The sequence below is a fragment of the Macrotis lagotis genome, chromosome 2 (assembly GCF_037893015.1).
Source record: "Macrotis lagotis isolate mMagLag1 chromosome 2, bilby.v1.9.chrom.fasta, whole genome shotgun sequence".
In the NCBI taxonomy this organism is placed as follows: domain Eukaryota; kingdom Metazoa; phylum Chordata; class Mammalia; order Peramelemorphia; family Peramelidae; genus Macrotis; species Macrotis lagotis.
The window spans coordinates 288,404,939-288,427,759 of NC_133659.1; the positions used below are offsets into that span (position 1 = coordinate 288,404,939).

At 41.1% G+C, this 22,821-nt stretch overlaps 1 protein-coding gene across 4 annotated transcripts; it reads left to right on the forward strand.

Annotated features, from left to right (window-relative positions):
- Positions 1-614: 614 nt before the first annotated feature.
- Positions 615-19,627, forward strand: NEMP1 (nuclear envelope integral membrane protein 1). 4 transcript variants are annotated; one of them, XM_074226332.1, is made up of 10 exons: positions 615-913; positions 8,413-8,537; positions 9,725-9,944; positions 11,935-12,007; positions 13,270-13,363; positions 13,820-13,934; positions 14,582-14,807; positions 15,562-15,735; positions 16,429-16,612; positions 19,064-19,627. In XM_074226332.1, the coding sequence occupies exons 1-9, from the start codon at positions 784-786 to the stop codon at positions 16,610-16,612; spliced, it is 1,341 nt and encodes a 446-aa protein (XP_074082433.1). In that variant the 5' UTR covers positions 615-783; the 3' UTR covers positions 19,064-19,627. The 4 variants fall into 4 exon arrangements, with proteins under 4 accessions (XP_074082433.1, XP_074082434.1, XP_074082435.1 ...); XM_074226333.1 differs by having other exon boundaries at positions 19,110-19,627; XM_074226334.1 differs by lacking the exon at positions 615-913 and adding an exon at positions 1,103-8,102 and having other exon boundaries at positions 16,429-19,627.
- The last annotated feature ends 3,194 nt before the right edge of the window (positions 19,628-22,821 follow it).

The following is a 22,821-nucleotide window of genomic DNA, read 5'->3' on the forward strand; positions in this document are numbered from 1 at the left end:
AGACAGAAGAGAGATACAGAGAGATGGAAGAGAGAGAGACAGAAGAGAGGGAGAGACAGAGAGACAGTAGAGAGACAGAAGAGAGGGAGAGAGACAGAAGAGAGGGAGAGGGAGAGAGAGAGACAGAAGAGAGGGGGGAGAGAGAGAGAGAGAGAGAGACACACACACACACACAAGAGAGGGAGAGGGAGAGAGAGACAGAAGAGAGGGGGGAGGGAGGGAGAGAGAGACACACACACGAGAGAGGGAGAGGGAGAGAGAGACAGACAGGGAGAGGAGGGAGGGGGGAACATGATGGAAGGAATGTGGAAAGGGGAATGACGTATTAGAAAGGGGCACGACCAAGACAGGAGTGTGAGGACAAGGAGCCCAAACAGGCGAGGGAGAAGGAGAAAATGAGGAAGAAGAGAAGGAGTGATGTATGATCACGAAGTGCCCGCCCATTCCAGTCACGTATTGGTTGCCTAGCTGTCGATCATTCCTATTGTTTAACTACATCGCCCAGGAAGCGCGTCGCTAGAGGGCGGCATCTTCCTGTAGCTAATCTCTTTTCTAATAGGTCAGAAACAAACTCCTCCCTCTCTCCGTCAGTTACCAGGAGAGCGGACTCCCCACCCCGTCCCTCGGGGTCTTGGAAATTCGGGGCCCCGCCCATCCGGGCTAGCCCGGTGGGGGGCGGGTCTTCTTTGTGGATCCCGCGCTCCGATAGGCTCTGACGGCTGCTCTTTCTGGACGCCTCGTCGGGGTGGGCACGTGAGGAGGAGGCGGCGTGCGGCGGCGACCATGGCGGGAGGCATGAAAGTGGCGCCCGCGCCGGCGCCGGCGGCTTCCCGCTCCCCCGGCCGGAGGGCCCGAAGTAGCGGGGCGGTCTGGCTGCGCCTGCTTCTCGGCAGCTGCCTCGTGTGCGGCGCAGGTACCGGCCGGCGTGGTGCGGGCTCGGAGGAGGAGGAGGACGGGGACCGGGCCGGCGGGGCTCGGCCGTTACGTTCCCCGCGGCCTCGATTCGAACCCGGGGCTTTGCCTCCGGATCCTCCCCCGGGCGAGGCCGAGGCCTAGAAGAGGCAGACAGGCCAACGGGGCCCCGGCCGCGGGGCTTCGGGGAGACGTGGGTGCGGGGCCCGGGCCCGAGCCGCCCCCTCGGGCTGCCGGTCCGGCTTATCCTCCTCACCTAGGGGTGCCCACCTGGGCCAGCCCTGGGAAAAGGCACCGCTATCTCCTATCTTCCTGCCCCCAAGGAGCTTCCAGTGTCATGCAACAAGTATTTATCAAGGAGGCACAAGTCTGCAGTGCAGGGGGTGGAGGTCACTGATAGTAAATAGGAAAGCCAGACCAAGTGCTGCTTGCTAGGAGAATCTGAAGGTAGGGCAAACGCTTTGAGCTTGAAGGACTGGGGATGGCCTGGCATCTGAGCTGAGCCCTGAAATATGACAAAGATTCTATTTTGGGGGCCTGGAAATGAGGAAGTAAGGTTGTGAGGCTCCTTCACAGGAGAGGTATTGAATCTGGTCTTCAGTAAATTGGCAACTATTGATTACTGTGCCTCCTGTGTTGCAGAAATTGTTCTAGGGCTCTAGCGGTATAAATGCAAAGGATGAGGAGACCATCACTACTCCCTAAGACCTTTCATTCTATAGAGGGAAAGGAGACACATGCAAATAAACAGAATTAAAGCTCACCAGGGAGGGAGCTGGCTGACCCTCGTGCTTGGGGCAGTCTGGATGTCTTCCAGTAGAGTTGACTGAATAGAAAGTGGTGCTTGAGTTCCTTCTTGGAGGAAGAGAGGGATTCCATGGAGCACTTCTGAGCAAGTAGTATGTCCCATACAAGGTGGGCTAGTGCAGAGGCCCTGGAGATGAAAGGCTACCTGTAAGAAACAGAGGATTTGCCTGGATTGTGGAGAGGAGGAATAGAATCATATGAGGCTGGAAATGTGGATCGATATCAAGTTGTGAAAGCTTTAAAAAGAGGAGCTGGAAGCAACAGGGAGCCTTTGGACTTTATTGAGTGGGGGAGTGACGGCAAGTCTTTGATTTTGGAAAATCATTTTTGAAGTTGAATGGAGCATTGATTTGAGTGAGGCAGGAGGACCATCTGAGAGATCACATAGTTACCCAGATGAGAGGCAATGACTACACTGAGGTGGTGGCTGTATGGGTAGAGAAAAAGGATGGGCAAGAGAGATGAGGAGATAGAAATGACAAGATTCAGCAGCAGATGGTATGTATAGGGAGAGGGTAAAAATAAGTCAAGGATATCACTGAAGTTATGAGCACATGAGATGGGGAAAATGGAGGTTCATATATACAAATAGGGAAGTTGGGGAAAATGGTAGATTTTTGGAGAAAGAGAATAGATTTTGTTTTGGACATACTGAGTGTAAGATGCTTCTGGGACATCTTGTTTGAAATATCCAGTAGACATTTGCTGGTAGAAGACAGATGTTCAGGGAATATGGGGAAAGATCTAAGTCATATGCATAGAGATAATGTAAAACATTTTTTCTCAATGAAAAAGCATCTTGATCCCACTTCTCCAGCCCATGGGGAGGGGATGGGGAAGAAAACCATACCCTTGTAACAACTATAAACAGTTAAGTAAAACAAATTCTCACACTGGCCATGTCCAACAAATATGTAATCTTATTTTTTATCTTGTTCATCATCTTTATATCCAGAAGTGAGTAGCACCTGGAATCATAAGTAAGTCATTCCATTGACAATAGTTCTTAAATCTTTCAAAGTTGATAGTTTTTACAATATTGTTATTAGTTGTGGCAATTAAATTCAATTTACTCAGCATCACACTTCCTGGGTTTCTTTGAAACTGTTCCTTTCATAATTTCTTAAGACATAATTCCATTACATTCATATACTATAACTTAACCATTCTCTTTTGTTCTTTGCCACTACAAAAAGAGTTGCTATAAATATTTTTGTAACTGTGGGTTGTTTTCTAACTTTGATCTTTTTGAGAATAAAGGCCTAGTAATGGTATTTTGGGGGTGAGTCAAATTAGTGATTTTGAGGACATAAAATGGTTGTACCAATTTACAACTCCATGGACAGTGCATTAAGGCCCTTCCACAGTTTGTTATTTTTCCTTTTTGGTCATTTTTCCCTATCTTATTAACTTTAGAGTTGTTCAAATTTGTATTTTTCTTATTAACTATTTGGAGCATTTATCATAGGGTTGTGGATAGCTTGATGCATAGAAATGTATTTTAAGAATTGATGAGATCAACAAGAGAGAGAAGAGGGTCCAGGACAGAACTTTGGGGAAGTCAAAGATGGGGTCATGATATTGATAATGAGCAGCAAAGGAGACCAAGAATGTAGGAGAACCAGGAGAGAATAGTGCTGGGAAACCCCAGAGAGCAAAAAGTATCCAGGGGAATATAGTAGTCAACAGATATAAAAAAGAATAAGGATGAGAAAACTAGTGTCAAATTTGGAAATTAAGGGAACATTGGAAACATTGCAGGGAGCAATTTCATTTGAGTAATGAGTTCAAAAGCCAGATGCTCAGGGTTAAGGAGTTAGTACAAAAGTGAATCGACCAGTAGTTAAATCAACCAGTAGTCAAACTCAAAAAGAAATTGGATTAATAAACTATAATAATGATGTCTTCAGGTCACATATTTTAAAATATAATGTTTTATTGTTTTTTAAATATTTCCCAATTACATTTTAATTTGGTTGAAATCACATTAGGGGGTAGTGTGTGTGGGGTGTGTTTGACACCTCTGGTGTAGACAACTTTTTCTAGTAATTTTAGCTGAGTTAGGGAGCATTAAGGATTAAGGATGGTAAGATCAGATGAAGGGTTCTTAAGGATGGGGAGACTTGGGCATGTTTGAAAGCAATAGATGAAGCCAACTTCTTTGGGAGAGGTTTAAGATCAGAGAGGAAGAGAAGGGGAAGTCAACTGAAGAGTTGATGGAATCAAGGCCACCTATGTAGTGGGGTTTATCCTGGCAAAGAGAAGGGGAGAGGCAGGATTGTCAACAAGAGACTTTGAGAGGAGAAGAAGGAACAAAGAGCCAATGGCCTCAATTTTTTAGTAAAATTAGAGTTAGTAATGCAATGTTAAACTGGAAAGTCATGGGCCAGTCAAATTATAAATAATCCTAAATGCTTTTTAAGAGAGCAGTTTCAAAGGTGAGGAAGGACAGTGACTGGAAGAGTTGGCATAAGGGTCCAGAATGTAAATGTGGATGAGAATATGAAGGTGTTAAGTGAGGGGAGAGGTCACTTCCAACTGAGAGCTGGGGTGGGAAGGAAAGGCTTGGCAGAGGAAGAGTGGCATTGAAGGTGAGCTTTAGGGAATAGCATGAGTCTGTGGAAGAGATGATGTAAAACAGTCTTATTTGATGGGGGCTTGTGCCCTAAGTGGAAGGTTAAATAGTTGGGAATCATAGGAGGTTTTCTGAGAAGGCCAGTAACATGCATCTGTACATTCTTTTGGTAGTGGTGTGTGGGAAGGATTAAGAGGAGGGTGATGCCTCAGAAAGCTGGGAGATTTGAGTTGGTCCCTTTCCTTCTCTTCCCTTGCCTTCCCCTCCCCTGCTTTCTCCTTATAACTGTGTGTTCTGCCCAAAGTCCTAATAAGATTTCCTGGGGTTTATATCCAAATAACTCTGATTTAGAGAATTTTTTCAGATGACTCGAGATAGCTTAGATTTCTTTATTTAAAATTGCTGTTGCCCATTTATCTTTTGGAGGCTTGTTTTACTTAGCTTCTTTTTCATTCTAGCCAGACTGCCTTCCTTTTCTGTTCCCTAAAATCAGAATCCATCTTCTGCCTCCAAGAAACATTAGAAAGATTTTTACTATAAAGTAATGAGAAGGGAGTTTAATGGAATATTATTATTACAGTGTAAAAAATGACTGACATTCATAAGAAATCTGGAAATATATGTATGAATTGATGCAGAATGAAGTGAGTAGAACCAGGAGAGCAGTTTACACTATGGTCAGAGTGATATAAAGGGAAACCATTAAGAGGTCATCCATGCAGTGATCAGTTATGACCTCTGAAGACTGATGATGATGACTCCTTGGTCCTTGACTGAAGGGATGAGCTAGAGGTGCAGGCAGAGGCATGATGTTTATCGAAATGACAAGGGTGCTATTTTGTTTTTGACTAGACTTTTTGGTTATGGGGCAGGAGGGGTAGGGCTTCCTCTTTACAGTGGAGGGGTAAGGATTGATAGGTTGTGATAGAGATTTTAGAAGAAAAAAAGAGTATCAATGTAACATTTCAAACACTATGCAAGAAGGAAGTTTGGAAGGGGTGGCACAAACAAGGCAGTTTTGTTTATCGTGTTAAATAAGTGTATACTTCAACACAGTTTTATATGCAGTTCTCTTTTCCTTATAGATTAGGCCCTTGGGCGGGTCTTCCCCGAGGTCAGATGTATGACTGGTCAGGGGAGTCAGTGCCCATGCCTGGTTGTAGCCCCCCCCCCCCCGAACCCTTCTCTTCCTGGTTTTCCAGGATAGCCTTTCCCACTATCCTCTTCCCCAAACTATGACTTGTTACTTCTCTGTTTCCAAGTTCTGTGCCTCTGGTATGGAGGATGCCAGCAACTCTTCTTGGGTGGTCTTTGCATCCTCAGAATCTTGTTGGTACTTAGGCCATGTTGGGTAGATTGGATACCAGTGATAGTGAGGGATAGATTCAAGATGATTGGGGAAGTGTTGGGATATGTGGAAGCAGGGAAAGGGAGGAAGCATTAAAAATGTCGCTATGATTATAACCATGGGTGATGCAGAAAATGATAATGCCATTGAAAGAGATAAGTAAACCAGAGAGAGGAATAGGATTGATGGAGAAGAATCATTTTTATTTGGTTGCTTTCATATTCTTAGTTGGTGTTCAAAACCATCTTCTGAGGGAAGTCAAATAGGAATTATTCTCCCTCTTTTACAGGTGAGGAAGCAGATCATGGAGTTTAGGTGATATCACAGAACTAGTAAGTGGAAGTGACAGGTTTTTTTTTAACTCCAGATATACTACTTCCCCCCTATATCGTGATGCCTCAAGTTGGAGGAAGAGAGACAAGATTGGTGATACTGTGTACATTTTAGGGCTTTAGTATTTGTTGACCAAAAGGAAAGTGAGTAGTACTATGAGAGCTGGTGACATATAAGATGGGGAAGAGGGAAAATCTTTGGGGTAAAATGAACAGGATTATATTAGGCCTTTTGGGGCCACTTATATTTTAATGAATTTTGCACATATGTTTAATTCAGTGAGTCACTGATGTCCAAAAGAGATCTTTTCAAAGAGCCAGATTCCTAATTGTGGTGAGAGGGAATTTGGGTCTGATTATCTAGGTTGCTTTCTAAGCCATAGACCAGGTTGTTTTGAGAAAGCAAAACAGTTACTTGAATAGGAGGGGGGGGGAGCAGGGGAAAGCATTTATTTGCCATTTGACTTTGTAAAAAGGGGTACACAGAGTGCCAATGTTGGGCATCTTGTCAATTTTTCTATTTAAGGTCACAGAGTGAACTGAGCACCAACTTGGATTGCCACATTTTGGGGCCATAACCTGTGAGCTAAGAGTTTTCAAATATTGACTCCTTCTAGGACCTTGGACCTCTTTGCTCCAGACCTGCAGAAGCAGATAGATTTCTGTGGGTTCTGCCCCGCTAAATGTTGGTTAGAGCCATCCTTTGTTTTTGGGGGGTTTGGGGGCTCAGAGTTCTCGGGGAATGCTGCCTTCACAGCAGATAGATTTCTGAAGGAGGCTGTGGTGAGGGAGAGTCTTCTCCCCCCCCCCCCCCCATTTGGGCATAGCGAGAACTTTTAGAAAATAGAGATTAGATTTTGAGGACTGATTTAATTCTGTGATTTCTTTTAGTATTGTAGTTATAAATCTTTTGGGATTAGAACTTTTCTTGACCTGACTTTTTCAAAAGACCTAATGTTATTGTCATATACTCTTGAGAATAGGAATATATTTAAAAGTGTGTAATTCTGACAAGTCCTGTTGTCATAGGAGAGAAAAGGGGTAAATAAATATGAATTTTTGGATGAGCTTTTGTTAATAGATATGTATACTGCTCAGAGCTTTAATAATTGGCTGAAAATAATTTGAAGTTAAAACATTATAGACTTTTAGCTACTGGACTTGTGTTTGACATTAATCTTTATTTTTTAATGTTAACTAACAACTTTCTTGGGCAATTAAATTACAGTTTCAGAGCTCAATCCATTTGTAAATGGTTTTAAGGTGTCCCGTGTAGCTTCAGAATTCACTTTTCAGAATCACTCAACAACCTACTCATATTTGTGGACTGGTATTCTCTCAGTTTCATGGACTTAACGATAGCAAACAGAATGGACATAAGGTTTTATGAGAATTTATGAGAATTATGTCTAATGAAATATGAACTTGGAGAAAACCTTCCCAACCATTTTCCTTTGAGTCTAGATTTAGTCCAATTGCTGAGTTTAAGGAAGTTAGTAAAACTGACAGCCGAGCACTTGTATTGAATTTTTAGCATAGCAAGATGTGGAATTATTAAAGTAGGTGCCAGAAAGTGATTTTTCTAAAACACTTCATCCCATCCCCCAGTCCCAAGGGCATCATGTAAAACAAGTCTCTAAACCAATTTCTTATTATACTTCCACTTAGGGATACAGTGGGAGAGACTGGCTTTAGACACACTTAACTTCATTCCCAAACTATTCCTGATCTGCTGGACTGATGTCCCAGGCCATTTTTTTTTCTATCTGATTTTTGGGTTTTCAGAAGTTTGGCTGAGATTCTTTTTTCTGTTGTGTTTAAAATCCACACACCTGCATCCACAGAAAGCATTTTTTCCCAAAAAGCTTGCAGAATGTCTCCTTTCAAAGGACCATTTCACAAGCTGGTAATCGCTACAGAGATTTCTGGACAAGGGAGACCTGGTAGCAGCAGACTACCCTTGAGTACCAAAATGACCAAGAATCAAGACCATTCCCAAAGGAACATGAGTTGTTTAATAAAGGATAATAGGAGCAGATAGAACAGTTAGCTTCTCCTAAGCTCTTTGGGATGGAACCAAAAGACTACAACATTGAACTACATTAATATAAATTACTACTGTCTTATTGTAAGTAAAGAAATTGTGCTAATTTTTTTATGGTCCAGGAAGTTGCTGGAGAAAATGTACCTTGCTTTCTACCTGCTCTGGATGAATGATTATTTAAAAAAAGCAGAGTTAATGGTATTTATCAGAAATTGTGATATTTGTAATGCCAGACTTTTTACCTCATTGAATCCTTCTGTCTTTTAATCTGTTTCCCATCCCTAGTTCAAAGTTAAGACAGACTTCAAGAAATTGACTATTTTGTTCTTTTTTAATGGAAATTCATTGATTTGCTTTGCTTAAACTGTTTCTTTTCTTCCCTTTCTGCATGAAGCTGAAATTACAGTACAAGTGACGATGCTGCAAGAATCCCAATTTTATTATGCAAATAGTAGTCAACAGTTCTGTTATAAAAACACTCTTGTCCCAAGGTGGCATGAATTATGGACCCGAGTGACGGTAAGAAACCTAAAGACCATTGGAGGGCATAATCAGTCAAGTATATGTATTTAGAATAAGGAATGTATTTCTAATAACATCTTTAGTTTTATCTAGATCCACCATTAATTAGTATTTATTGACTGCCTCATCTGATCTGGTTCCTGCTTTGAGTTGTTAATTATAATTATTGTATGGGAGGATCTAAAAGAAATTAAAAGATGGCCCTCACTCTTGAGGAGCAAACATTATTCAGTATTCCATAGTGTATCCTTGTGGCATATTTCCTTCAGCTCAAGGGGCACTCGCATCCCCACCCTCACCCCCAGTCACCACCCCTACCCACCCACTAATTCCACAGACCTCTTGCCTTATCACTGTGTGTTATGCTGATATAAACACCTTTGACTTGCTGCTCCTAATTTTGTTTTGATTTCACATGAGTGTAATTTTCATAAACACTGAATCCATTATGTCCCCTCAGAAGTATTATTTTGGTCATTTATTCCATAACACTTATCAAGTCATCTGGCAGCCCAATGTGTCTGGATCTAATAGTGATTGAACAAAATGAGTCTTTTTGGAAATGGGTGCCATTCTACTTAGGGACACTCTTACTGCTGCAAAGTGTTGCAGCTTATGAGGGCATTAGTCATGTTAGGATGATTAAGGTGATTTGGTAGTTGAATTTTTAAAAATTTGTTTTTCTTTATTTTACTGTTTGATACAAAAATCATAGCCATTGGAGAGCATGTGTGACCAGTGTGTCACAGAACCAGTGGTTTGTGACAGACAAGGAGAATCTCTTCATTACCATAATGGGAATCATTTTCAGTCTTGCTGGGTCTGGTTGTAACCTGCCAATTTGCTTAATGGTCTTAGCCCAGGTTTTATAAAATCTTTTGTAAATAGCTGTATTTATGACCCCTTCAATTTGAAATATTTTTTTTCTCTGTAACTAATGGTGGTTCTAGAGATGACGGTAATAGCGAGTTAGTTTCATATACACTTCTCTGCTTTGTGTTGTTGCATATTAAAAACATTCTTTGTCCAGTTTTTTGGTGTTTTTTTTTTAGTTGCTACAACTTTCAACATAATAGTCTTGTGGTACTGAGAACAGGTTTAACATTGTACCTATGCATTTGTCAATATTTAAATTCATCTCTCCTTCCCTACTTTCTCTTTTTCCCAACCCATCTGACCCACAGATTCGGGTAAACAGCTCCAAAGTGGTGAGAGTTACACAAGTGGAAAATGAAGAGAAATTGAAAGAACTGGAGCAGTTCAGTCTCTGGAACTTGTTCTCATCTTTTATGAAGGAGAAGCTGAATGACACCTATGTCAATGTGGACCTCTACAGCACCAAAGTGTGCCTCAAAGTCGAGGTCATCGATACTGACACAGAGTATAGCATCAGTCTATCCCGCAGTAAGCCTCCTCTCTCTTAGTGGTTTCTTTTCCATCTTAGGGAATTTCTAAGATCAGGAATCTCAAGTACAATTATGAAAACAAATAAGGAGAAAGATGACCTACCTAGCAGCACCAGATCTTAAATTCTTCTAGGTAGCAGTGATCATCAGGATGGTTTGGTTCTATTTAAAAAAACAGATCAATCAGAGGAGCCAATTAAGTATGTACTGTATAGCAGAAACAAAAGAACCTGTGTTGAAGACAACAGTCAATGCAGTCAGGACTTACTGACAAACACTATTGAAAAAACTGGACAGGAGTGACAGAAATTAGTTTCAGGCCAGCACCTCAGAAACCATGTACCAAGATAAGATCCAGATGGATACATAACCTAGATATCACAGGTCAAATCATAGTGATTAGAAGAGGAAGGAAGAAATGGCTTCACTGGGCTGTAAGAAGTTCATTCAGAGCATCAGAGATTCATATTAATTTGTCAGAAGACTATCCCCATTACTACACTTAGTACTACTACACATTAGTACACCTCCCGGCCTCTATTAGTGTTATCAGATTAAGTTTTTCACCAAAGACAGTGAAAATCCCTTGGTGGGTTGACCACTTTAGGTCATTTTATTATATTAAAGTGTACTCTGTAAAAATTTAAAGTAACTTTTTATTGAAATCTTTACATCATCTATATTTCCCATTATGATCCTTCTCCTCCTCCTAAAGAGTAATTTTTTATAACAACAAAATGGGGAAAAAACACAGTTTAGCTAAATTAACCAACATATCTAAAAGTCTAACATTATATACATTGTTTTATACCTGTGGATCCCCACTTCTCCAAAGAAACTAGGTTTCTTCTCATTATTAGAGAGAATTCTTAGAGTTATCTAGGATTCCCTCCTTGGATAAACCTGTGAAGATTTTAGTATTCATTTGCTGATGTGTTCTTTGTTATTCAGAGCACATCAGAAATGAGAAGAAAAAAAGATATTAAAACAAAAACAAAGGTAAAATTCAAGATTAACTTTATGCCTAAGAAAAGAAAATATTTTCATGCTGCAGTTCATTAGTGTTGGAGTCATCAGGGTTGGGTCAGAGGGAAGGTGCCAAAGGTCATGCTCTCAGTGGAAGGATGCTCTCAGGGTGATGCTTTGGCTTCTGAAATCTGGTTACCTGAGAGGATCCTTGGGATGGAATATCATCTCACCTCTACCAGCCAACCTGAGGAAACAGTAGCTCTTTTGTTGGGTTCAGGTCTGGCCTGGTTTGGGATGCTCCGGATTGGACCTGATAGAGCTTCTGCCCAACTTTAGCGATATTGGGATAGAATTCCCTGGAGCTTTTTCTAATGCAGTTCTCCTGTTAGTGAGAAGTGTTGTTGGGGAGAGAAAGGGGATAAGACCGAGGATCAGTGGTGGCAGCTGACCTCTGGACCCAGCCCGAAGATGACTTGTGAACCAGAGCAGTGGAAACCCCCCTTATGACCAGTCAAGAGAAGGGCTGATGGCATTTATCCAATTATACCTAGTAGGGAGTCTCAGTTTTTTAGGTAAGGATTAGTCAAGAATTAAAAAAAAAAATCTTCAAGAAAGTACTGACTTGGCAGAGGTCTAATTATTTTCTTTCTTTCTGGAAACATGTTTATCCTCTATGAGGCAGGAGCAGCTAGGGGATGCAGCAGATAGAGTCCCTTCTCTCCTCTGGGTATGGAGTCAGGAAGACCTAAGTTCAAATCTGCCCTTAGACACTGTGTGACCTGGGCAAGTCACTTAACCTCTGTTGGCTTCATTTTCCTCAACTGTAAAATAGGGATGATAATAATGAGCACCTTGAAGGCTTATTGTTAGGATCAAATGAAATGTTTGTTCTTTTCCCTTCCTGTGGTGTTTAGCTTCTATTTAGATGGGTTGTTTATATGGCTAAAAATTACTTTGTAATTATTCAGTTTTTCACTTATGTATATATTTATTCCCCCCCCCCCCCCCCCCCCCCCCAGGATTTGACCCCAAACTCTTCCTAGTTTTCCTCCTTGGACTGTTGCTTTTCTTTTGTGGAGACTTACTAAGCAGGTAGGTTGCTCTTCAAGGTATGCAACTCTTTTGGGCTCAAAATTAAATTGCTTTGCTATTTCCATAAAAGTTATAAATACTTCATTCCCTGGTCCTAGAATATATTTGGCCAGCTTCTAATTGGGATCCAGGAGTCATCCATTTTCTAGTGTGTTGTTTTTGCTTGTCTTGTGTTTATTGAGATTGACTGCAGTGGGACTTCTTAAAAGATTTAGCTGTTGTGGTAATTCATTTACAACTAGAAAGATTACATTAAATTTTAAGATAGGCATGTCCTCAAAAAAATTTTGTAAAATAAATCTTTTATATATGATGATATTCTGAGTCAGACTGTTGGCTAGACTCCTAGGAACTTAACTTTGTAGTACTGCATACCTATAAGCTCTGTGTATAAGCATAAAGATTTACTGATGATTAAATAATAAACATTGAACAAAGATGAAATGAATAATTTATACTTTTGGAATCCATGTTTTCATATATATATATATATATATATATATATATATATATATATATATATATATATATATATATATATGTTACTTCCACCGATACATACAACTCCTTCATTTCTTAATAGATGGTGTAATGAAGGTTTATCTTGTCCAGCCTCCCTCTCCATGTTGGAATCCCTTCTATCATGTCCCTGCTGATCTCTTTTTGGATACTTGTAGTGACTGAGCACTCAGTAGAAAGTTCTGGAAGAGACACGGGGGAGACCTGTGTCCTCCTCCTGTGTCTCCCTGGGCAAGGCCATTCATTGATTCCTCTGAAAGGGGGTAGTTTTTTTCCTACCTGTGCTTCCTTACCTGGGAGCACAGAAACAGTGACTCTGAAGGACCTTGAGTTACCAGCACATTCTCCACTGCTTTAGACGTAGACTTGCCCCCATTGGTTCTGCCTTGGCTTGTTCCTTTTGATTATTCTGAGCGCCCAAATTCAGTTCAATTCAAGAAGCTTTAATTAAGGGCGGGCCCACCTGTGGATTACAGAAACACAGTGAGGTGGGCTTCCACTGGAGGGAAGCACAATGTGCATAGATAAGTGAATACCAGTGCACTTCTAGCTGATAGCATTTGGAGTCCTAATAATGAAAACAGAGACCATTCTCTCATCAGTGTTTTCAAATTCTCTAGGGAGGGGATGATTGGACACTAGTAACAACACAATAGCTAGAGAGACTAAGTGGTCTAGGGAATGTGATTCTTTATGTATAAAACAAACCTGAGAAAGTCTTGAAAGAATTTTTCTCTTTGCAGAAGTCAGATTTTCTACTACTCCTCTGGGATGAGCCTCGGGATTTTGGCCTCTTTGCTCATTTTAATTTTCCTGATGTCCAAGTTCATGCCCAAGGTAGGTAGAGCTGTTTCTTTGTGCATTTGTGGGAGCTTTGTGAAGGATGCTGTGTACATGGTGCTTAATGGCTCTTATTTCAAGGATTGTCTTAGAAAATGGGAATTGGTAGTTGATTGGTTCTTATATAATCCAGAAAAGTATTTATTATATATGTGATTGGGAAAATCATCAATTTTCAGGGTTTTTTTCCATATTTAATATTGAGTTTGTTAGTAGATAGTAAAAGTTTTCCTATCTTAATTATGTATCTGTTCTTTTAAAGTTATTTAGGATCTTATCTTAATTCCTTTTAAATGCAACTCTTTTAAGAATAACAGTGTTTTGTGAAACTTTTTGGTGGACTGGGATTTAATTGTTTCATTTTTAAAAATCACACTTCCAGTTTGTTGCTTTTACATGTAGAAAGTCTGTTGTGGTAACTTCTTTGCTTCCACTTTTACCCTTCTGTTCTAGAAAAGTCCTATCTATGTCATCCTAGTTGGAGGTTGGTCCTTTTCTCTGTACCTAATACAACTGGTTTTTAAAAACTTACAAGAAATCTGCAGATTTTACTGGCACTATCTTTTAAGTAAGTATTTAGTCTTGCTGTTCTATTTTGTGTATACATAAGATAAGTTTACTTTGTTCTACAAACAGGGATATTGTCAGGAATTAATGTCATTTTTATTCATTGCCTTAGCTGTTGATCCTTATTCATTTATACTCCCTCTACAATTATTTGTTATGCTTAATTTAAAATGTTTCTCTCAGGTTAGAGCCTGAGTTTGTTTAATTTACATGATGGATGTATTTTTAGAGTTGTAAATTGAATTTTTATAAATTTAATCATTTTAATATGCTAGAGGAGCAAAGTGTCTGAAGAAACCTGTGATGAATTAATCTTTAAATAAAAGAACCCATTTGGGCATATAATCACCCTCTAATACATCATTTGGGGAAGTAATTTGGATTTCCATATATTGTGTTTTCTTAAAACTGGTAATTCTTGTTAACTCTTAACACACCAGAAACTTTGGGGGAGATTGATATCAAGATAGGCACATCTTTCTTGGGGAAGAAAGGGATGTGGTAGTTTATTAGCTATTATTAGCTTTGTGTTGTTTCCTTGTTCTGTGCCTAAAATATTTACCACTGCTCCACAGCTAATACTACCACCGCTTCTACAGTGCATAGGACAGATGACTCAAGTATGTCTCCCAATCGTTATTCCTATAGGTTATGTCCTCATAGTTGGATTCATGAGTTTTGCAGTGTGTTACAAGTATGGACCCTTGGAGAACGAGCGCAGCATCAACTTGCTGACCTGGGCCTTGCAGCTGACCGGACTGTTGCTCATGTATACTGGGGTGCAGATACGGCAGATTGCCTTTGGCCTTATCATCATTGCATTCTGCACTAAAAACCTGGAATACCCTGTTCAGTGGATTTACACTACCTACAGGTGACTAGAAAGCCGTACCTGTGTCTTAATTGTTCATCAGCATTGCAGTCAACTAAGGCAACAGCAGTGGGCTGATCAAGAGACATTGACAGGGGTCTTGTTTGCAAGAAACTGTTACTTGTTTTTTCTTTTCCTCTAGCATTTTTTACTTTTGTTTCTGAGTAACATTTCTAATATTTGGAATATCTTCTAGTTTTTATAAAATAAAAATTTTTCTTAGATAGTGTCATTTGTTCCTATAGCCACTAGATGGTGCAAGATGCATCAATTATACTCCATGTCGTAGGTGACTTGCTTTTGCTTGGCAATATTCTTATCTTAGCATGTAGATGAAAGTGAAAGTAACTCATAGCATATTTCTGTCTTGCACATAGTTGTTCTAATATGACGATGTTATCTGTAGTCATTCATTCTGGCATGGATTATCTTTTTGAAGTCCTGTCAAGATGAGAAATTTAACTTTATCATCCTGCTGATCTGTGTCATCATTTCCCTTTTGTTTCTCCATTTGCTCTCCCATTTCTCCCATTGTGGCCAGAGAGCAGCACTGACTTCTGTGGCTGGCCCTCCTGTCCTGAAGTGGAAAGAGGTCATTGTGACCAAGGATCACCAAGGGAGACTTTGGAAAGGGAATAAATAGGATTGACCCTCGGGCTGCAGGTTACCATTGGCACCATGAAGGGAGATAGAAAATAAGGATGGAGATCTAGATGAATGTGATTAATTATTCACGGTGTTATTTTGGTGAGCACAGAAAGGTGTATAAGGCAGCAGAAAAGCCGATACCCCCTCGTCTCCTGACAGAAGAAGAATACCGCATCCAGGGGGAAGTGGAGACCCGGAAAGCCCTGGAGGAGCTTCGAGGCTACTGCAGCAGCCCAGAGTTTTCTGCATGGAAAACTGTAGCTCGCATCCAGTCCCCCAAGAGGTAAAATAATGACTTTAGCTGAGGGTTTGGACAGGAGGTAATTATGACTTTTAATATCTGATCTAGAGAATCTATCTGATCTAGATAATAATGTGAGCAACTCTTTAGCCTACCCACCATTTGATCCCATGGTCAAGGGAAAGTTCTGCAGGAGCCAGCCTCCTCACAACTCAACATGATGCCACTTGTCCTTGTCGATTCCAACTTTTTCTAGCATTGAGTTGAGAGGCCTGCAAATTAAATTTTCCTATCTTGTATTCTTTCTTTGCTCTCAGAGCTGTCCCCCCCCCCCCCCTTGACTCAGGAGCAAGTGTACCAATGAGTAAGTAAAGCTGTAATACTCACTTTCCTGCCAGCATAAAGTTTATCATTTATAGATTCATAAAACGATAAATACCTGTAAATGTGTAATGTTCTTTAATCTCTTCTTATCAGGCAATGTAGAGCTGCTGTGACTAAAGGAGGGCAGACTTATTACTTGTTAAGCATGGTGGAGACATGGGGGAGTCTGGGCCTAGTATCCTACCTCTCTTTATCCTTGCCTCGATCTGCATTTTGAACAAAAGCATGCTGGCTAGACTCAAGGTGGTTTAGGAACTCCCCCCATGTCATGTCGCTTTGTGTTTAGGTTCAAAGGTGATCAGAGAAGACAAGGCAGTGTCCTAATGGTTGACTCCTTCCTCTGTGTTTCAGGTTTGCAGATTTTGTGGAAGGATCTTCTCACCTCACACCAAGTGAAGTTTCTGTCCATGAGCAAGAATATGGACTAGGGAGCAATTTTGCAGAGGATGAACTCTTTGAGGACATGTCATTTGAAGAAGAGGACGAGGAGGACTTTATGTGTTCCTCAGTCCTACAGAACCATATAGTGTCTTAGGTAGCACCTTGGTATTTTCACATAGACTGAATTAATTTCAAGGTGGCCAGAGCTTTAACACTCTTACGTGTGTGTGTACAAGTACACCTGTCATGAGATGCTCCAGAGATGCCAAGTTAGGGGCCTGATGAGCATCCATTCTGAACCCTGGCTAGAGGTCTGTGTAAAGATCTTATGGGAAGCTAGGGGTTGAGTCAGCTAACCAAAGAATACGGGCACTTCTTGTAGATCCAAGGGAGTTGAGCCCTCACTCTCCTCTCTCCCCCACTCCAGACCATCTTGCCCAGAGTGTTCATGCTGATTCTTTTATAGCCCTGGTATCTGGTTGGTTGTTTTCTACACAAGGGTTTTGTGAAGTTTGCCCAGTGCAGTGCTCTTGTACGTGGTTGACACAGACCCACCATTCGTTATAAGGGCAGAAATGTTCTCAGAGAGGGAGGGGAAATTTTCTCAATCTTTGCTTCTTTCTAGGAAAATCCACAGCTCCTTGGGAACTTCCTCTATTCCTGCTTTGGTACAAGTGGTCTTAGGGTGAGATTTTTATTTAGCTGTTTGGAGGAGAAAGTACACTTCCTTCTATTGGATTTTGACTGAACTGCATTTAAATTAAAAAAAAAGTTCATGCTTCAGAGTGGCAAGAATCATTGGATCACACTTTCATATTTGTCAGCCATTTCAAGCCTCATGGATTATAATGCTTCAACTTCTGATTAATTCCCTCTGGATATAAGAGATTTTTTAAAAAAGTTCTTTATGGAACTTTGCATTTCATCTAATATTATCAGGTTTTATTCTTTTCATTTGTTCCTTCAGGAATTGTCTGATGATTTAACCCTTGAAATGGTTACAGTTCCCTTTATCATCTATAGTTGATCTTTTCCCAGAAAAGCCATTTAGCTCTGTCTGGGCCAGTTGTAGTGTCAGTTTTGTCCTAAAAACTTAGTTCCCACTAGTTCCCCATGTCTCCAGAGGCTGCATGCCTTTGAGTCTCCAGAGAAATGAGGCAGAATGCCATCTACTTGTCTTTCTTTTTCTCTAGTTTTTCTATCCCCTCCTCCTCACCCCAGGCAATCTATGGGAGTTCATGGGAGAGGCATTATCTAGGCTATGGTTTTCTCCTAGTAGAATTTTTCTGCCATATGCCTTTGGAATGAGGGAATGGGGGTGAGGAAGTAGTTATAATGCTACCAGCAAGAGCATCATGATTAAAAATAATCCCAAGCTATTTAGCTATCACCATTTAAGCTAGCAACACATTAGACCCAGGATATCCTCTCAGTGCCCTTGAAGTTGTGATGGATAAGTGTTGCGGTGATCTTTGCTCATGTGTGTCTCTTTATCATGACACAGAGAGTCATTAACCCCTCCTTTTAGATTCTCTTACCATGAGAAGGACTGATGGATTGGCAGCTGACCTTCTACCATCAACAATGGGTTGGTAGAAAAGCTTTCTATCCTGAGTTGGTCATTCCAGGCAGGCCAAGTTGCCAAGTGCCTTTTTTAGTGTTTGACTTTCCATGACTTTAGTCAAGATCTCTGAAATCTAGACCTCTTAGAAAAGTCAATCTATGAGAACTGCTTGATCTGGGGAGACTTCACACCCTGTCAATCCCATTGTAGACATGGAAAAGGCAGGTCAGTTTGTAAAAGCAGCAATGAAGCTTCCAGTACAGTCTTTTTGTCTTGAGATTCTGAAATGCCTTGAGCTCAACTGTTGCCTTTCATAATGGCAGTTCTGAGCCTCCACCCTCTGAGCCACGGTAATGCAAAAAAGAATAAACTGGAGTGTGGAGCTATTACTAATAATGCTTTCAAATAACCTTCCGGCTTCATGATAGTCTACTGGAAATTCATTCCTTGAAGGGGAGTGGCTGCAGTGGCAATTGAAGAATCCAGGGCTTAAGGGATAGAAAGGGACCTGAGAGTCCAGTCCAGTCCAGTCCTGGCTGCCCAAGTGGAGGATCCTGCTTCTTTGGAAGGGACGGAGAAGAGGGCTGCTCACTTCACCAGGGGTTTGTCTGTCTTTACCGTGTGCTGGTTGGGACTGAGCATTTATTAGTCCTAAGCTCTCCTTTTGGGTTAGCTTTGGGTAGTGTAGACTCATGATTAAACAAGTCAACCTGCCTGGCTGAGTTGCTTCTGTGTGGAGGAAGGGTAGTTCCCCAGTTGGGAGGGCAGGGACTCCATGGTTGATATTATCTCTTTGGAAGTAAGGGTTAATTGTCAGTGCCATGAGCATTGGTTCCAGCCAAAGTTGCATTAGGTCCTTGAAGGTCAAGGTCGGGCATCCTTGGTGTGTGGCCTGACCCTGGGCCTGCTGCTTGCTTGTTGCTCTGCCTCAGGTGCTTTAGAACTGGTTTGCCCAGATTGCTTGAACCCCCCCTCCCCCCCAGCTGCTGGGCCATCCGCCTCCAGCGCCACTTGAAGCTCCCATTTAATTTTCTTCTGCAGTTGGAGCTCCTGCAATTTCAGCACTTGTCTTGTCTCTGGTTCCCAGACTGATTTCATCAGAGAACTGTAGAGTGAGCTGAATGATGGAACCCTGTTTGGTGCCTACATCAGTCTTGGCCTGGCAAGCCCCAGGCCAGAAGTTGGCTCAAGGTCACTCTTTGATCAGCTTGGAAATTTCTTGCCCTATATGGAGGAAATCATCAGCCTTGACTTGGAACTGTATGCTGCTATCTTAAATTTGAGCATCGTTGGACACCTTTCTACACCTAAGAAAACCCTGGCAGCCACTTTTGATCCCATCCAAAAATGAAATTGTTCTCTATCTGGACCTTTTACTCATGAATCACTAGTGCAGAGGTGCTATACCAATGGGGGACCCTTTGAACCTCAATTTTATGTTAGTGATCACATGCCTTTTCTTCATTGATTAGCAAGCCCCCTGCCCTTCTCAAACCCAAATTAGAATGAGGGAGTGTCTCAGTGTTTTTGTGTGTGTGTGTGTGTGTGTGTGTGTGTGTGTGTGTGTGTGTGAGAGAGAGAGAGAGAGAGAGAGAGAGAGAGAGAATTAGACTGGGATATATGTGAAGGAGCCAGAGATAGACTGTAAGTCACATCCAAACTTTGATATCCTTGTGAGACTCAGAAGTGGATTGAGCAGTAGTCACCCAGCAAATGATAGGGTCACACTGAAGCCAACAGAAAAATGTTTCCAGGTTATGTACTATATTTTTTTTCTTTAAAATGAAAAGTGAGAGTTGGAGGACGAGGGAATGAGATATCCCTCAAGTATTCCCATGAACTGAGGTCAGATTTGCTGGATAATACCATGAATTGGTAAGTAAATGCCAAGAATTTTATCTGAACTGATCAGAATCATTTAGGATAATAGTTTCACAGACTCAATTGTGCCTACATGTTCTGCTAGCACTGAAACCTAGTAATAAACCTATAAAATAGACATTGCACCAGTAAATGTACTTCTGTGGATTTCACTGTAGCAGGAGCAGAAGTGAACTAACTATGCAAAAAAAGGAGCTTGGGCTCCTCAAATCTTATCCCTCTAAGTGTCTTACTGATATGGGTTTGGATTCAGGTGGCTTCTTCAGTGTTGAAACCTGAAGAATTGGATTCCATTTTTTTAACTAGGGAAGCATCTCAGGTTTTATAAGGATTGCTAAGTATCCCAAATGTTCATTTTGTCATTCAACACACATTTATTAAGCACTTGAGTGCAGAGTGCTGTTAGATGCTGAAGGTATTAGCTCTGGTAAACTGGTCCTGACCCTCTTGGACTTTAATGTCTGAAGACTGTTAGATGGGGTGTTCTGTGAGCTGTAATTAGGGGGTAACTTTATATCAAGACCACTTTACCCCTTTCAACAGACTCTTGAATAGGCAGCTTATCTAATACACAATCCTTGGCCTCACTCATGTAATGCCTCCTTATTCCAGAGCTCCCAGTAGCCTAGGACAACTTTAAAGATGGTGACTCTGGTCTTAGAGTAGAATTTGACTGCTATGTGCCTTTGGAATGATGGTGAAGTATCAGCAAGTGGACAATGCCTTGATGTTTGCTTTTTAAAACAAAAGTATTTCTATTTCTGTACATGTCTACATACATCCCTTTCTCCTATTTGTTTCATCTTGTGTGTGTTGTATAGTTTATAAAAAGTTTTAATAAAGTTTTATATATTTGTGTGTGGTTTCTCACGTGTGTGGATTTTTTTTTAACCTCCCTGTTTTCACATCCGGGATTAACTTCCATCTCATCTTTATAGTTGGCAGTTTTCTCATTTTTAATGACACCCATTTCCATTTCTACAACTTCCATCTTTCAGTTCTTGATTTAAAATCTGATGTTCACCAGGTGGACTAGGTAGATTCTCAGAATGACAGATTACTGGGTAGAATTTTCAGGTTGTTAGGTCATTGCCAACCCCCCTTCTAGTAAATCTTCTGAGCCCATCCACCTTTGCTGTTCATCTCTTTCTGGCTTAGTGTTTTCTGCATTGGACCTTGTTTGTCTGCAGAAAGATAGGTCACATGTACAACCATGGAAAACTATGTGAGAGGGCAAGCAGGGTTGCTAAAGCTGAAGGCACCATGAAACAAGAGATCCAATTTTTATCCAGACCTACTGTCTGAAGTAGCAGTCTAAGAACTCTCATTTCCATTGTATTGACTATTTTCTTAGCTTTAGGATCCTTTCACTGCATTATCTTTCAAGTATTTACATAGATTATGTCTATCCATCCTTCCCAGCTTTTTAGACTCCATGGAAATAAATTGGCCATTTTTAAAGATAGAGTAGGAGGACAAAAGAAAAAAGATAGGATGCAGTTTCTATGCAAGTTTATGTAAATTACTAAACACTGGTGGGGCTGACATCTCCACCCCCTCCCTTTCTAAAGCAAAATAAATTTGGGCAGGGATCTCAGGGCTCTGGGAAAAGTGGCTCACTAGTCTTCATTATTGCTTTTGAAGGTTTTGCTCAAGATAACTTCCCTCTCCAGATACCTTTGGCTAGGGACAGGGGAAACAAAGCATAATTCTAGCTATGTTGATATTTATGCTTTTTTTTTGGTCCCAGAGAAGATAACTAATATGGAGATATGTTGATGGGAGTTGGGGATGGAGTGTAATGGTGGAAAATAGGAACTGAAGGGTTTGAAAAACAAATGAACAGATTAGGTTAGCTGATGTTGGCATGTGGGGGGGGGATTTGAAGAAGCCCCTCCTCTTCCTTATATTTTATTTTAAAAGAAAGTGCCCCTTCCCCCCAAAAATACCCTTTGGCAGGCTAATGAATACATGTGTGAACTTTAGATTAAAAAAAACCTGAGTATAAGTCTTTAGCAATATCTTGGAAAAGTAGGGGGCAGCTAGGTGGCGTAGTGGATAAAGCACCAGCCCTGGAATCAGGAGTACTTGGGTTCAAATCCAGTCTCAGACACTTAATAATTACCTAGCTGTGTGGCCTTGGGCAAGCCACTTAACCCCATTTGCCTTGCAAAAACTAAAAAAAAAAATCTTGGAAAAGTCAGTTTTCTCCTGTAAAATGAAGTAAAATGATACATAGATGGTGAGGAAAATGCTATGAAAGAGGCATATAAATGAACTGTTAGCTGAGATAAATTGCCATGAGTAGTTGGGTCTTGACTGGAGTGAGAATAAGAAAGGTAATTTGGTAACTGGCAGCATCAGTGGGGGTGGGGGGGGAGTGGCAGGCAGTTCTGTACAAGCTGAGGGGTCCTATGTATAGTAGAGGGGCTGGTATGGGTGATCACCACCAGTGGTCCACCCACTTTGGTCACCTCTATTTGCCCAGTTAAATTACCGGGCCAGGATAGAGTAGATAGAGCATCAGGCCTGGAGTCAGTAAGGAACGTTTCTGAGTTCAAACCTGACCTCAGACTAGTTGTGTGATCCAAGTCATTTCATCCTATTTGCCTCAGTTTCCTCATCAGTAACATGAGCTGGAGAAGGAAATGACAGACCAATCCAATATCTCTGCCAAGAAAACCCCAAATGGGATTGGGAAGAGTCATGCATAAATAAAACATTTTCTTGCAATAAATTAATTTCCTCAATAGGAGGTGACCCTCTTGCTATGGTGAAGGAACGTCTGCTCTGGGATTCCATATTCCAAATTGAAGACTGATTAGAACACCTTCAGGAAGGGTGGCAGCAATGCTCAGTTCTCCGGACTCCAATTTTCTACTCTCCAACCTTTTTTAAGTCACCCTTTATCTTCCTTT

Coding starts and splice junctions, on each gene's coding strand:
- NEMP1 (XM_074226332.1), top strand. CDS start 784: ATGGCGGGAGGCATGAAAGTGGCGCCCGCGCCGGCGCCGGCGGCTTCC. Junction 8,538..9,724: donor AATTATGGACCCGAGTGACG/GTAAGAAACCTA, acceptor TCTGACCCACAG/ATTCGGGTAAACAGCTCCAA. Junction 14,808..15,561: donor TGGATTTACACTACCTACAG/GTGACTAGAAAG, acceptor TGGTGAGCACAG/AAAGGTGTATAAGGCAGCAG.